At 51.9% G+C, this 13,532-nt stretch overlaps 1 protein-coding gene across 9 annotated transcripts in view; it reads left to right on the top strand.

Annotated features, from left to right (window-relative positions):
• Positions 1–13,532, top strand: part of MCF2L (MCF.2 cell line derived transforming sequence-like) — a 178,419-nt gene that overhangs the window by 135,859 nt on the left and 29,028 nt on the right. For 7 of the 9 annotated variants that reach the window (XM_014531941.1, XM_014531939.1, XM_005884442.2 and 4 more), the window contains 3 exons: positions 3,976–4,066; positions 10,971–11,090; positions 13,149–13,265. In XM_014531941.1, coding sequence (XP_014387427.1) covers positions 3,976–4,066; positions 10,971–11,090; positions 13,149–13,265 — 328 coding nt within the window. Of the gene's footprint in view, positions 1–3,054; positions 3,715–3,975; positions 4,067–10,970; positions 11,091–13,148; positions 13,266–13,532 lie in introns of those variants that run through there. The other 2 variants (XM_005884443.2, XM_014531942.1) reach the window with 2 other exon arrangements.

Raw genomic sequence — 13,532 nt, 5'->3', positions numbered from 1 at the left:
CGCCTGGGGCACCCAGCATTCCCTTGCGTCACATGCGGAACTCACTTCCAACCACAAGAGGGCGCCATTGGTCAGAACACATTTTAACATTCTGCCGCCCAAGTTCCTCCTCAGGCTTTTACCTGTTTCCGCGCTTGGCTGGTGCTTGGGTTTGTTCCTATAACTAGGACACAGTATGTTGGAAACTGTGCATATGGCCAGGCTTGGAATACAAGCTGCTCCCAGGTGACGGCCCTCCTGGCTTCGTCTCCTGAAAGCCCTGCCTCCTGCGAAGGGGAGAGAACAGGTGTGGGAACTGACCCGGCAAGCACACAGGGCACAGCCGCGGGTTCCTCTGACTGTTTTGGGAGGCCCTCAGCCTATTGCGCCCTCTCGAGTGATGGTTAAACGTCCAGACCCAGCAGGTATCGGCCACGTGCTCGCGAGAAGATGAATGCCCGGCCCCTGCTGTTCTGGGAAGGCGTGTCCCCTCGCCCTCCCCCACCTGTTTATCTCGGCCTGGAGAGGGCAGTGACCTCCCAGTCCCTCGGGATTTCTTCCCAATTGCCTCTCCTCCAAAAATATCACTGGCCTGTCACCAATGGCAACACCTCCCCTCTCCCACCGACCCCCTGACGGCTCACTCCCCGCCCTCCAGAATGACACGATGCCCCTAAACCTCTGCATTGCCCTCTCTGTTGCATCCTCGGGGCCCTCACTTCACTCCACCTGAATATCTCCTTGTGGTGTTGGGGGTTGCCCCCTCCATCCTACCCTCCTTTCCTGCCCAAGTTCGAGGGGTCTAGCAGCCACCCCCAGTGTCCCCGCCTACCCTCGGGCTGCTCAGACACCACACCTCCCCACACAGGAAGTCCTCAGGGCTTGTCGTGGGACTTGCGATCCTGGTGGGTCTTTGGACTGGCAGCATCAGCAACGTGGGGGGCTTGTTAGATATGCACGAAGAGGGCCCCACTTTGGCCTCCTGAGTCTGAATCGGCATTTTAACAAACTCCGGGAGTCATGGGTGCACGTTGTAGCTGGAGAAGCAGGCCCATGTCATCACGCCCCCTCCACCCCTCGGCTCTCCCCACCACAGCCATCCTCTCTGCGAATGCCTTTCCTCCTCGGTCACCCTGGTTTCTCTTTGTGTCCCCCGCCCATCCCTGCTCTGTGATAAATTGGGTTTAAACCAGAGGAGGCGGGGGGGGGGGGAGCAAGTCCCACACGCTCCCAGCCGGCCTGGGGACCAAGATGCAGCTCAGCCAAGAACTAGACAAATATGATGCCGGGTGACGGCAGACCTCACTCCCCGGGAGGGAACGGCCCAGCCCTTGCTTCTGGACTGTTCTCATGCAGCTCCCTGCTCCCACCCAGCGAAGGGAGGTCAGACCCACAGCAGACGGGCCTGTGTGCCCCGGCCTCTGAGGGCCACCCGGGCAGAGTTAGCAGGCGCATGGGCACCCAGGCCCGTGAGCCCCAAGGTGTTAGAGGAGACACCAGTGAGTGGTGAACCCCAGAAACAGTTTACTCCAGCTCTGTGCCTCTTTTGATTATTTAGGTCAAAAGTGAGCTCATCAGCCTCACTCAGCTGCTGGGCAGCTGGCCAGGGCGGCCCTCTGATCCAAGTGTTTCAAGGTTGGAGGCCAACATCTGTGTGCTGCGGGCCACGTGTGCCCAGGGTCCTGAGACACTGCGGGGGGCTGCCAGATTCTGAACTCTTGCCACCTTCAGCCGTCAGCCCACGGCCCGGCACGCCAGGGTCCCCCTTGGAGGCAGCTTCTGCAAGCATGAAGCGCCCCATCTCCTGGGCATATGAGATCACATATTTGGGAGTGGAGAGGGGGTGTAGCAGGGCTCCCTGAGCTCCAGGTCCTTCACGCATGTGGGCAGATCCAGACCCTCCTTAGCCAGCTGGTGGGTGGAAGGATGGGACCCTGAGGGCTGCTGAGCCTCGGCTCCTGGGGTGGGCATCTCACACGGCCTTGCTCTGCGGCTGCAGCCATGTGGGCACACGGGAGGCTTGGAGGGTCTACATCTTACATAAGATGCCTTATGTTTGTTAAGTCTAGGCACCTCTGAGTCACTGCTCCCAAAATATGGTGAGAGGCGAGATTGGGGGGGGGGGGGGGGGGCACGGAAGAGAGTTTTCCTGGCCCCGAGCTGGGTTCTGGTGTGTGGGCATCTTCGCTGTCTGCTTCTCAGGTCAGGCCCCTCAGCATGTCCCCCGACACCTGGGAGTGGTGCAGGGACCCCTGGAGAGGAGGCCCGCATGGCCTGGCATTAGGGGGAAGCCCAGGGGTGGGAGGGGCGGGAGGAGTGTGCTTGGCCCGGGAGGCAGCATGCAGGCAGCTGAGAGCCCTGACTCCCAGCCAGACCATGGGGTTCACTCCGTCTGTGCTCACTGGCTGTGTGATTTTGGGCAACTTAACCCCTCTGTGTCTGTGTCTGCTCTCTCAGCTGCCTCATAGGGTTGTTATGAGGATTAGAGAAAGAATATCCTGACAAGCTTTTAGTGCGGTGGCTGGCCAGTAGCAACCCAGAAGAACAAAAGGAGGGTCTGGGCACAGGACTAGGGTTTCTGTTCCATCTCAGCGTCCTACCTTAGCAGCCCAGCCCGAATCAGGCAAGTCGGCCAGCCATCTGTGTTGAGCCCTTGCTGTTGGGGTGCAGTGGGGAGCAAGACCGCTGTGAATCTAGGTTCCTGGCACTGAGACTTGAGTGATACACAAACAAAACAACAACAAAAACCTTGCTTCCGTAAGAACTGAGCCAGCTCAGAAGTTCTGCGTGGAGCGCCCTGTACAGTGTGAAACACAATCACTGCCTTCTCACCGTGCGCGCGCGTGAGCTCTAATAGCAACAGCGGACAGGCTATTCTGAATGAAAGCGGGTGAGGACTTGCACACTCACCGAGGCCTCAGCTGTTGTTGACCCAGATTCCTATACCCGGAGCCCTTCATCCTCCAGTGTGGAGAAGAGCACAGAATCCACAGCCCACGCCCACCCAGGTGTGCATTCTGTGTCACTGTCTCCGTCATTCCATCTGAGGGCCGGGGAGGATTTGGGATAAGACAGCTCTGGCTTTATTCCATGGCGTTTACAGCAGGCTTTCGCACACTGCAGAATTTCTATTTGTTGCATGTCATTCTGACTTGCATTTCAACCCACAAGTGGCTCCCTTCGGTTCAGAGGCTTGGAAGTTAGCACTTTCACTCGGTGCCTCGGCCTGCCCTCCTCTCGCTCCCGCGTGGATTGGCTGGCAGTGGCAGCTGCTGGCATTGCACAATTGGCTCGGATGTGGGATGCACTGGCGGAGGAGGCCCTCCTGGTTTCTACACTGTGACTCAGGCTCCTGTGCTGGGCTAAGTCAGGACGGAGGCTGTCACTCCACAGCGGCTCAGTGTTATCTCTACCACAGATGCTGCTGTTGCAAGGAGCCCTGTCTCCTCTCCCATTTCCACCAGATGCTCCTGAGCCTTCAGATGCCTGGGGGCTTCTCTCCTATGGTTGCAGCAGTGCCAACAAGAGCAATTCTCTAACATGGGCGAGCACGAGGACCTCAGCTGCTAGGACTCGTGTAACATGTGGATCTTACAACGTGTCCTGGAGGATTTAGCCAGCTGGTCAACCCGGCAAAGAAAATGACTCGGCGCTTACTGTGGAACAAAAACTGAATAAGCTCCAGGAAGGATGGGTTCTGCCTGGATCTTTGCCTTGTGAGATGGTTGTTGTGAGGTTGGGAAATAAACGAAACACAGAAAATATTGGTGCGTCTTTAGATAAGAGCAAGTCCTGGAAATTGCCCGGACGAGGCTCATGGAAATGCTGCAGTCTGCTCAGACGCCTACTTGGCACGCGTTTTACCTTGCAGCGCAGACGTGGCATAAGGATCCTAGGAGGAATCGTTTTATCATTAGATTTTCTTAGAGATTACGCGAAAGCCCGTCTCCCTGCTGCACACGTTAATTGCAGATATTTCTCTCCCCCTCGTTTTAGCTTGCAAGATGCTGGCATCGGATTCATCCTGGTCATAGACCGAAGGCAGGACAAATGGACCTCCGTGAAGGCGTCAGTCCTGCGAATAGCAGTAAGTGTCGGCACCCTGGCTCTGTGACGTCCCACCTGCTCTTCTCCTGGGCTTGGGGACAGCAGCATTTCTTTCCTGGTGACCCTTCTGCCTGGGTGGCAGTGTGGGTTCTAGCTGTCACTGTGGTGCAGCACCGAGGCATACAGCCAGCTCAGAGCACCGCCCGGGTGGCCTGAGGCCTGGAGCCCCACCTCCTTGACTTCAGCAGTTGCTAAGGCGTGTGTGTGTGTGTGTGTGTGTGTGTCTGCGCACACACATGGGTGTGTATGCACACGTGTGTGTGCGCGCGCGCGCGTGTGTGTGTGTTCTCAAATGGGTTAACTCTTAGGCGGCCTGTTTTAATTAGAAAACAATTCCACCAGCTGGCTTATTTCTGACCATTGAGTATGTGGGCTGCCCAGGATTTACCGTGTACTCATTCTTTAATGGAGCACAAAGTCCTGAGTAACAGGGCCCTGAGTGTGTTACAGCGCGTCTTCAGGCTAGAAGTTTAAATTGTATCGAATAGCTTCTTCTACGTGACCCTCTCCTTTCCAGTGGACTATGTATTCCATAGTTTTATGACTGACTCAGATGCCTGTGTCTTTCTTGGGAACCCCATCCTGCACTTGGTAACCCTCGCTGCCAAGGAATTTATCTTTACGTCCGTGGAGCTGTTTTGCAGCCTGTGTGCCACCCTCCAGGGCAGAGCAGCTGGTCTGTGTCCTGGCTGTGTTTAGCTTGCCGTGATTATTTAGGAGGGAAGAGTTAAGTCAGCAGGGAGCCCTGAATCTTATTTTTGCCAGTAGCTTCCACCCCCGCTCACGATCTCCACTGTGGAGCACTGCTCACCACACTGGGTTCCACCCACGCTCGCCTCCCAGCCGCCAAAGGACCGAAAAGCGATTGTTGGCAAGCAGGGTGACCCAGAGCGACTTGGCCGGGTCTCCCTGGGCGGTGATGGCTCCGCTGCTCCCAAGCGTTTCTTAAAAACCTAATGCCCGGCGGAGTGAAATTCTCCTCCCCTCTCGTTCTGGGCCTTGCGTTCAGCCATCTTTGGTTCTTGGCCTCAGAGAGGCTGCTGTGGTGGGGTTCTGGGTAGAGTGGAAGAATCCACTCCTTCCTTACATTCTGCCTCATTATTTCATCTTAACGATGATTAAAGGCTCGGGATCTGCTCTGGCTCCTACAGTTCACATCGTTCACATCGTTTTGGGGCAAGCCTGTTCTTTACTACTGGATCCCACCTGTGTCTTTGGGATAAAGCGTCTCCCTGCACCGCCCCAGGTGTCCCCTGCCCAGGCCCGCCCCCCCCCCCCCCGCCCCTCCGGCACACACTTCCCATGACCTCATTTATCTGAAACAGATCAAAACACTTCAGAGCACTTCCAAAGACGTCAGTGTGTTATATCAGTGATTTCCAACCTTTCTCATCGCATGGAACACATGAACTGCAGCACACCAAAAAATATATATTGTTTGCCGATCTGACAAAAAATAGTTATAATTTTGATTCATTCACACCTATGCCTATTGTTGTGTTGGCCATTGTCAGTTTTTTATTTGATAATCTAAGGGAAAAGAGGTCAGCCCCCCTGACTAAATAGATATCATATGTTTTAAAAATTCTTGCAGCACACCGGTTGGAAAAAAATCACTGTTATATAATCAGATTTCCTTTGTTTTAAAATCCTCATAAACTTACAGAGTACTCTTTTTTAAAGAGTGTGGCTTTTTTTTCTATCCTTTTTCCTGTAAGTCACAGAGTTCCCCAGTACTGGTTTGGAAATCCCAGAAGTCAGCATTTTTCTAGCAGAATTGTCAAAGATTCTCTTTGCACTCTGATGCTTCTTGTTATAAAAAATTACTGATATCAATGCGAAAAATTCTATTAATGTATTGAACACATTTGTGAAAACCCTGTTCTGTGCCTGGAACGTGAAGGTGTTGGGGATATAAGGGGAGAATGAGCAAGAAATATACACCCAAGCAGGGTGCAGACAGCTGACAGACATTGTGGTCAGAGTTATGCCCAGAGACACCAGAAAAATATATAGGGGTGCCTGAGACAGCACAGGCCATAGGGGTGGGCAGGACGCTACGAGCCAAGCCCTGCTGCCTTCCTTGAGCATACATCCACCTCTGAGCCAGGGTGTCGGTCTGATCTCTACCATGGCTCTGTGATGGGACCAGGAGGTGGGAGACAGAACTGGCGCCAGAGCTGGTACTCATGCTGCCACCTTCAGCCAGCCTATACTATTATCCAAGGGGGCTCTGGGAAAACAACCACCCAGCACCCGCCAGGCCAGCGCCCTCGGGAGGAATCGGCACATGGGCGGCTCCAGGGTGCACAATTCCACCGGGGCACCTGGCCAGCTGCAGGTGACACAGAAGCAAGTCAGTGGCAGCGGCTCTACTCATCTCCAAGTGTGTCTGGACCCCCGGTTGAGGCTCAGCCCTTACATAACACCACGTAGTTCAGGGCTATTTTTTGCCACCATGTGTACTGTCTCCTCAGCTGAGCTTTCCTTAATTTGGGGTGTTCGTTTTCCTTTCTTGGATGCCTTCAGCTTGGCTTGGAAGAGAAGAATAAGGCATTGGAGGAGCCAACGTCTAATGTTCCTAAAATCAGACTTGCTGTGCCTCCATCCAAAACAGAGCCTTCATCGGCTCTCATGGGCATTGGAGGCAATGGGTGCTCTGACCTGGCACAGGTCAGGATCTCTACCGGTGGACAGAAGCAGAAACAAGACTCGAAGCTGAGAATTCAAGCATCACTCTTTGTTTGTCTAACAGTTGGTTCAAAGATTGGACTGTCCTGGGATAGATGCCTCTTCTATAAAATACCAGTGTATGTCTTCTAGGATTCCACTTCAAGTTTTAACCCACTCCTACTACGTCTGCCCGCGAAGAGTGAGTGTGTGTGTGTGTGTGTGTGTGTGCGTGTGTGTGTGTGGTGTTAGCATGGGGGAGGGTTGTAATGGAGTGTACATATTTAAGTTTAGAGCTAGCCTAATTCAGGCTCAATCTGTGTCCTAGAGCATGCCATTGAAGGAAATTGCAGTTCAGGTCGTTTCAGTCTGCGTGGGGAGAACTCGGGGTTTTGCCTGTAAAGCCAATGCCATCTGTGTGTGCACAAAGTGTCTGAGGGACCCAGGATTTTTAGGTCATTCAGTAAATACACCATGTGTGGTAAAATAATATTATGTTAAACAATGTTACTAAATGCCTACTGCGTGCCAGTTCCCGGAGGCCTAAGCACAGGTGGTGATGCCAGGGGAGGGGAGGGTATGGGCAGAGGCGCTGCTGGTCCCAGAAGAGCAGGCAGCCCAGGTGTCCCGATGTTGAGAGTATTTGGTGGAATGACTGTCCTTCCTTTAGAGATTACCCCCTTCTTACTCATTTTTCATTAAAATGTCTTTTCCTTAATGGTGTTTATGACTGTCTCAACCGTACTCACCGGGGGCTGGTCTTAGATGCCCCATCCGGCAGGCTTGCACCTAGACCTCCCCAGCAGCAGCCCCGGCGGCCGGAGGCCTCTGCTCACAGACAGCTTTTCTGATTCAGACTCTGGGTTTTTCATCTCCTAACACTGAGATCCAAGCTTCCAAGTTCATATTTATTACACAAACTTGTGTTCCTTGTTTGGCTACTATGAGACAAATGTCATTGGTCAGGCTTCAGCTGCTCCACGTGAAATTAAACATCTCACGTCAGGCTGGATAACTGTGGCTTTGGGCACAAGTTAAGGCAGTGACTTGAACTTGGGGAGGATTTCAAACAGCGTTCCCCCAAGCACCAGGGTTCCGCGGAACTTCTTCATCCATTGGCTCCAGTTGCGTTGCCTCTTCGTTTAGTAAGACTCTGAGAATATGAATTCAGAAGCCAGTTGAGTCCTCTTCATCTATCCCCAAATTGCACATGTAGAGTCATCACATCCTGTGTGTTCCTAAGTCAGTCAAGGTCAGCCCCTGAAAACAAACAGTATTGCTTTCATATGACACAGGAGCCTATTGTAATCATTTTCTGATTGCTTGATTCATGAGTGAGTTGCAAAAAGATGTTATGTTATAGCCTTCATCCCAAATCCTCCATCCAGTTACCTTTATATTTTTAAAATAAAGTTTTATTTTCTCCCAGATGGCTTTTAGTACATATGGTTGGCTCCAACCCAGAGAAAATGTAATTTACCGTTGTTTGTATTCAAAATATTGTTTGTGTATGCACTAAGCCTTCTCACTTGGCTAGGATCTTACAACTACTCTCTTTAATATAAAGATTCAACAACTTAAAGAAATGGAAACACTAAAGCAGAGAAAAGGGGAGAATGAACCGGTTTTCACGTAGACAGTCACCTCCAGCCACAGGCTCAGCAAGGTCAGTGCCTCCTCCCAGGACGGGGCGAGCGAGGCCCACTGCCGGTGGCTTTCCTCGCCGCCTGAGCTGAGTTCATCTACGGGAAATCGCTGGAGGACCAGGGCACAGTTTTATCCTATGCATTCAAACCTGTACTTACGGAGCACATCCGCCCAGAGGTGTGAATTAGGGCGGCAAAAGCAACATTGACATTTAGAAAAGCGTGACTCGCTATCGCCTCTAGAAAGAGACTGTCGTCAGGATGTCTTCCTTAAAGAGTGTGGCCAGTTTCACAAATGATGGTGACAGGTTTGCACGGTCCTCCTGTTGGTAAATGGCCCGAAATCTGCCCTCGGGCTGCCGACTCTCCACGTGGTTCTCTGAGTTGTCTTTTCCGCTCGAAGGAGTTGAACTCAGTGAGCATTGGCGACAGGTTTGCACGGTCCTCCTGTTGGTAAATGGCCCGGAATCTGCCCTCAGGCTGCCGACTCTCCACGTGGTCTCTGAGTTGTCTTTTCCGCTCGAGGGAGTCAGCAGGGGCAGCACAGTGGAGAGATCACGGCTCGCTGGGGTGCTTATTCACAGGCCCCTCCTGAGCTGCGAGTCCCGCTGTGAACGTGGGTGGCTGTGCCAGGCACCTCCAGCGGCTGGGCAGATGGCACCTTGTGACAGCTCCCCTCCTGGCCCACAGGGCTGCAAACACATAGCGAGCGCCTGCTAAGGTGCTGGCGACCGAGGACACATGGTCCCCATCACCTGGGCTATGGCGGTGATACGCAGACTCGCTGGGGAACCTGTGGGGAGGGTGTGTCTCAGGGCTGCAGGCGGGAAGGGTATGTGCTCCACACCCAACCCAGAGGCCGCCATCACTGGAGTCTTAGCGCTGCCCTCAAGGTTCCCAGATGGCAGTGGAGGTGCCCGGCAGGCACTGAGGGCCTTCAGGTGGGAGCTCAAGGAGTGGCGGGGTCGCAGGCACAGCGTGGGTGTCACCAGTAGGTGGGTGGCAGTGTTAACCCTGGATGGCGTAACCCGGGAATATCCATAGGTGCCGTGGGTTCTGGTGTGCCAATGGGCTGCCCCGCAGGTCCCTGGCTTAGGGTCTCCTGCCAGCCCTGCTTAGATGAGCATGGATGTTAGAGGTGGGCCAGGATGGCCTTTGAGCCAAGGTATCTGTTTCAGGCCTTGGGGCTGTGTCATTCTGTTCGTGTATTACAGTGATGGCGAACCTATGACACGCGTGTCAGAAGCGACACACGAACTCATGTTTTTGGTTGATTTTTCTTTATTAAATGGCATTTAAATATATAAAATAAATATCAAAAATGTAAGTCTTTGTTTTACTATGGTTGCAAATATCAAAAAATTTCTATATGTGACATGGCACCAGAGTTAAGTTAGGGTTTTTCAAAATGCTGACACGCCGAGCTCAAAAGGTTCGCCATCACTGGTGTATTATATTTTAGGTGCCTGTAGCCTGGTTATCCAGAAGTCGAACTGACTTGCTTCAGAATTTCTTGTTTTAGTAATGGGGTCTCCCTGGATTTCAGCGTCTAGAATAGCCTTTTACTATGTGTCTGTCATCGCCACGTTTTTGAGCGCTTCGTGTGAGCACTGTGCTAAACTCTGCGTGTGCATTAGGTCACTTACCCCTCAAGAGTGCAGTGAGGAAGGCACTCTGTTACCTCTGCTTCAAAATGGGGAAACTGAGGCACCGGGAGGTTAAGTAACTTGCCCAAGGCCAGGTACCTTGTAAGCAAAGCTGGTAGCTGAACACATTCACATAATTGTATCTAAGAGTGTGTGTGCACACGCTTATTTTTATCTTTCCTTCAGCTTGTGTGTGTGTGTGTGTGTGTGTGTGTGTGTGTGTGTATGTATGGCTTCATTTCTGTTTGACAAGTATAGTTCCCTGGGGCTGTCAAAACAAAGTTCCCAGACTGGATGGTTTAAACAACAGAACTTTATTACCTCACAGTCTGGAGGCCGGAAGTTCAAGGTCAAGGCAGGGCTGGTTCCCTTTGTGGCCACAAGGGAGAATGTATTCCACCCTCTCCCCCAGCTTCTGGGGTAGCTGGTGATCTTTGGTGACCCCTGGCCCGTAGACCCATCACCCATCTCTGCCTTCATCTTCACGTGGCGTTCTCCCGGTGGGTTTTGTGTCCAAATTTCCCATTTTCACGAGTCATTGGGTTGGAGGCCCATGCTAATAACTTATTTTAGCTTAACTGCCTCTGTAAAGACCCCATCGCCAAATATGATCACATTCTGAGGCACTGGGGTTTGGTCTTCAACATCTGAACTTCAGAGGACACAATTCAGTCTGTCACAAGGGTAACAAGCTTTTGACTTTCTCGTTTGTAAGTAACATCAAGCAGTGTGACTTTTTCCCTTTTCTCTTAAGAGGTGGTGATGCCCCTGACGGAGTCCAGTGTCTATAACCTTTGTTGTGTTGAAAACACCCGGACCAGGTCTTCCCTGTCCGGCCTGTGCAGTTAGCTGCAGGTATGTGGGACCCCTACGTCAGCTACAGCGGTCCACCAGCGATGCCACGCCCTCTGTTCCCCTGCAGGCATCCTTCCCGGCAAACCTCCAGCTCGTCCTTGTTCTGCGACCAACAGGATTTTTCCAAAGGACTCTCTCTGACCTCGCTTTCAAATTCAACAGAGATGACTTTAAGATGAAGGTTCCAGTAAGTACACCCGGCTTTAGCTCCGTAGGCAGAACTAAACGTAATTGCATTCTTGGCCCATCTATGATAATCGAAATTCTCAAGGTGCTAACCTCAGTGCTGTGAGCATAACTAAAGCCCCAAACGACTCAGGCAGAAATTATACTTCCTCTTATGAAACCAGGAGCAGTATGATCCTTCATTCCCACCTGCCACTCTGCACCCCTGGGGTGACTGTGCAAAGCATGGCCTTGGATGGACCACCTTCAAAGTACAGGCATTTCATCAGAGCCATGAGTCTAGAACAGCCGTGGGCAAACTACGGCCCGCGGGCCAGATCTGGCCCGTTTGAAATGAATAAAACTAAAAAAAAAAAAAAGACCGTACCCTTTTATGTAATGATGTTTACTTTGAATTTATATTAGTTCACACAAACACTCCATCCATGCTTTTGTTCTGGCCCTCCGGTCCAGTTTAAGAACCCATTGTGGCCCTCAAGTCAAAAAGTTTGCCCACCCCTGGTCTAGAACGTTCTTATAGCAAGTCAAGCTGAAGAACAAGGGAGCCCAGGGGACAAGAGAGGGCCCGGAGAAGTGTGTGCAAGCATCCCTCATGCCTGCAGAGGGTGGGAGCTGTAGGCCTTGGCCCTGCAGGCCGATCCCTCCCTCATCTCCTCACTCCAGCTCACATCAGCCAAATTAGTGAGTTGGCAAAAACGGGTTTCACAAAGAGAAAATGGAGTCATCTCTGCTGAGAACTGTTTTCTACTTTAAGTGGACATTTTAGCCTACTTTATAAAATGAAGATCATGCGCCCTAGCCGGTTTGGCTCAGTGGCTAGAGTGTCCGCCTGCAGACTGAAGGGTCCCGAGTTCAATTCCAGTCAGGGGCAGGTACCTCAGTTGCAGGCTCATCATGTGAGGGAGGCGATCAATCGATGTGTTTCTCTCACATCAATGATTCTCTTTCTCTCTCTGTCTCTCCCCCTCCCTTCCACTCTGTCTAAAAATCAATGGGAAAATTATCCTTGGGTGAAGATTAAAATTTAAAAAAAGATCATGCTTCAATCAAAAGACCTCCACATTGGCACTGTTGACGTTTGGGCAGGATTGTTCTCTGTGGTGGGGCTGACCTGTGCATGATCTTACCCCTACCCTCCGCCCACCAATGCCAGCACCACCCTCCCTACCCCCCAACATGTGACAATCAAAAATGTCTCCAGACATTGTCAAGTGTCCCCTGAGGGACAGAATCGCCGGGGGGGAGGGGGGCGGGGAGGGAAGACCGCTGCTTTAAACTAATGCAGCATTTAATAATACATGAGGTGGTTTCAAATCACATTTGGGCTAAACCTCTCCAGACCTATTTTGTAGTATCTGTGTGACAGCTTACAAAGCAAAGGCTATATTTTCATCCACAACTCATGGGCAGAATGACCTCAGAAAGGACAAGAAAAAAAACCACATTAAAACAATAAAACAGAGGAAAATCGACCAGAGCTGGTACAAGGGAGAGCACCACGGGCGAGTGGGCATCTTCCCCATAAAAATAAAAAATTAAAAAAAAACAATAAAACAAGTGTCCCGTGTGGAAGAGCTTGCTTGGTCACCACAACCGTGTGGTCCCCTGTCAAGGCCATCGTGCAGGTAAAGGGCACTGAACTGGGTCTGAACCTGCAGTGACCTCACAGTCTGTCAGCAGAAATGAAGACCAAATGATTTTCTTTAGAGTCCGAGCACCGTCCGATTACCATGCTGAGCTCACCTGGCCGGAGGAGCGTCCGCGCTTTCCCTGTGCCTGATGTCCATGCCAAGCCCAGCTAGGTCACGGGGTTTGCACCCTTCAGTGGCTGTCATCTGGTGGGATTAGTCATCCTGTACCCATTTCATGAATGGGGAAGCTGAGACACAGGGAAAATAAGCGACTTGCCTCAAGTCAACCAGCCGGTTAGTGGTAGAGCTGGGATTGAAAGCCAGGCCCAAAGCCAGTGACTTCGGTCAACACGGCCACCAGCAAGAAAACGTTTCCTGACTGTCTGCTGGGCGTTCTGTGTATGGAGGCGGTTTCCTTTCTCCTCTAGGTCATAATGCTGAGCTCAGTACCAGAATTACACGGTTACATCGACAAGTCCCAGTTGACCGAGGACCTGGGCGGGACCCTGGATTACTGCCACACCAGGTGGTTGTGTCACCGCACAGTGAGTCTTTCCGGCACTCTCCCGTGGATGTGGGCTACGGGCTGTGGCTCGCAATAATCCCCGGTGAGACCCTTAGAATTGCTTTTGAATTTCGATGCTGCCTTTTCCAAAGACATGTTCCTGTGAAAACCCAAGTTTTCTCCCCAAGAATGAGGAGATGGTCTCAGTGGACCTTAGTCATCCAAAGAAATAACATGAGTAATAAGTTCGGGAGTGGCTTTCTCTGGGCTCAGAGACGGAAAAGAAAGAGAGAAAAGCCCCAGATTG

Source organism: Myotis brandtii, unplaced genomic scaffold (assembly GCF_000412655.1).
Source record: "Myotis brandtii unplaced genomic scaffold, ASM41265v1 scaffold83, whole genome shotgun sequence".
NCBI lineage: Eukaryota > Metazoa > Chordata > Mammalia > Chiroptera > Vespertilionidae > Myotis > Myotis brandtii.
The sequence above is the reverse complement of the archived record's forward strand: the minus strand, read 5'-3'. Positions and strand labels throughout refer to the sequence as shown.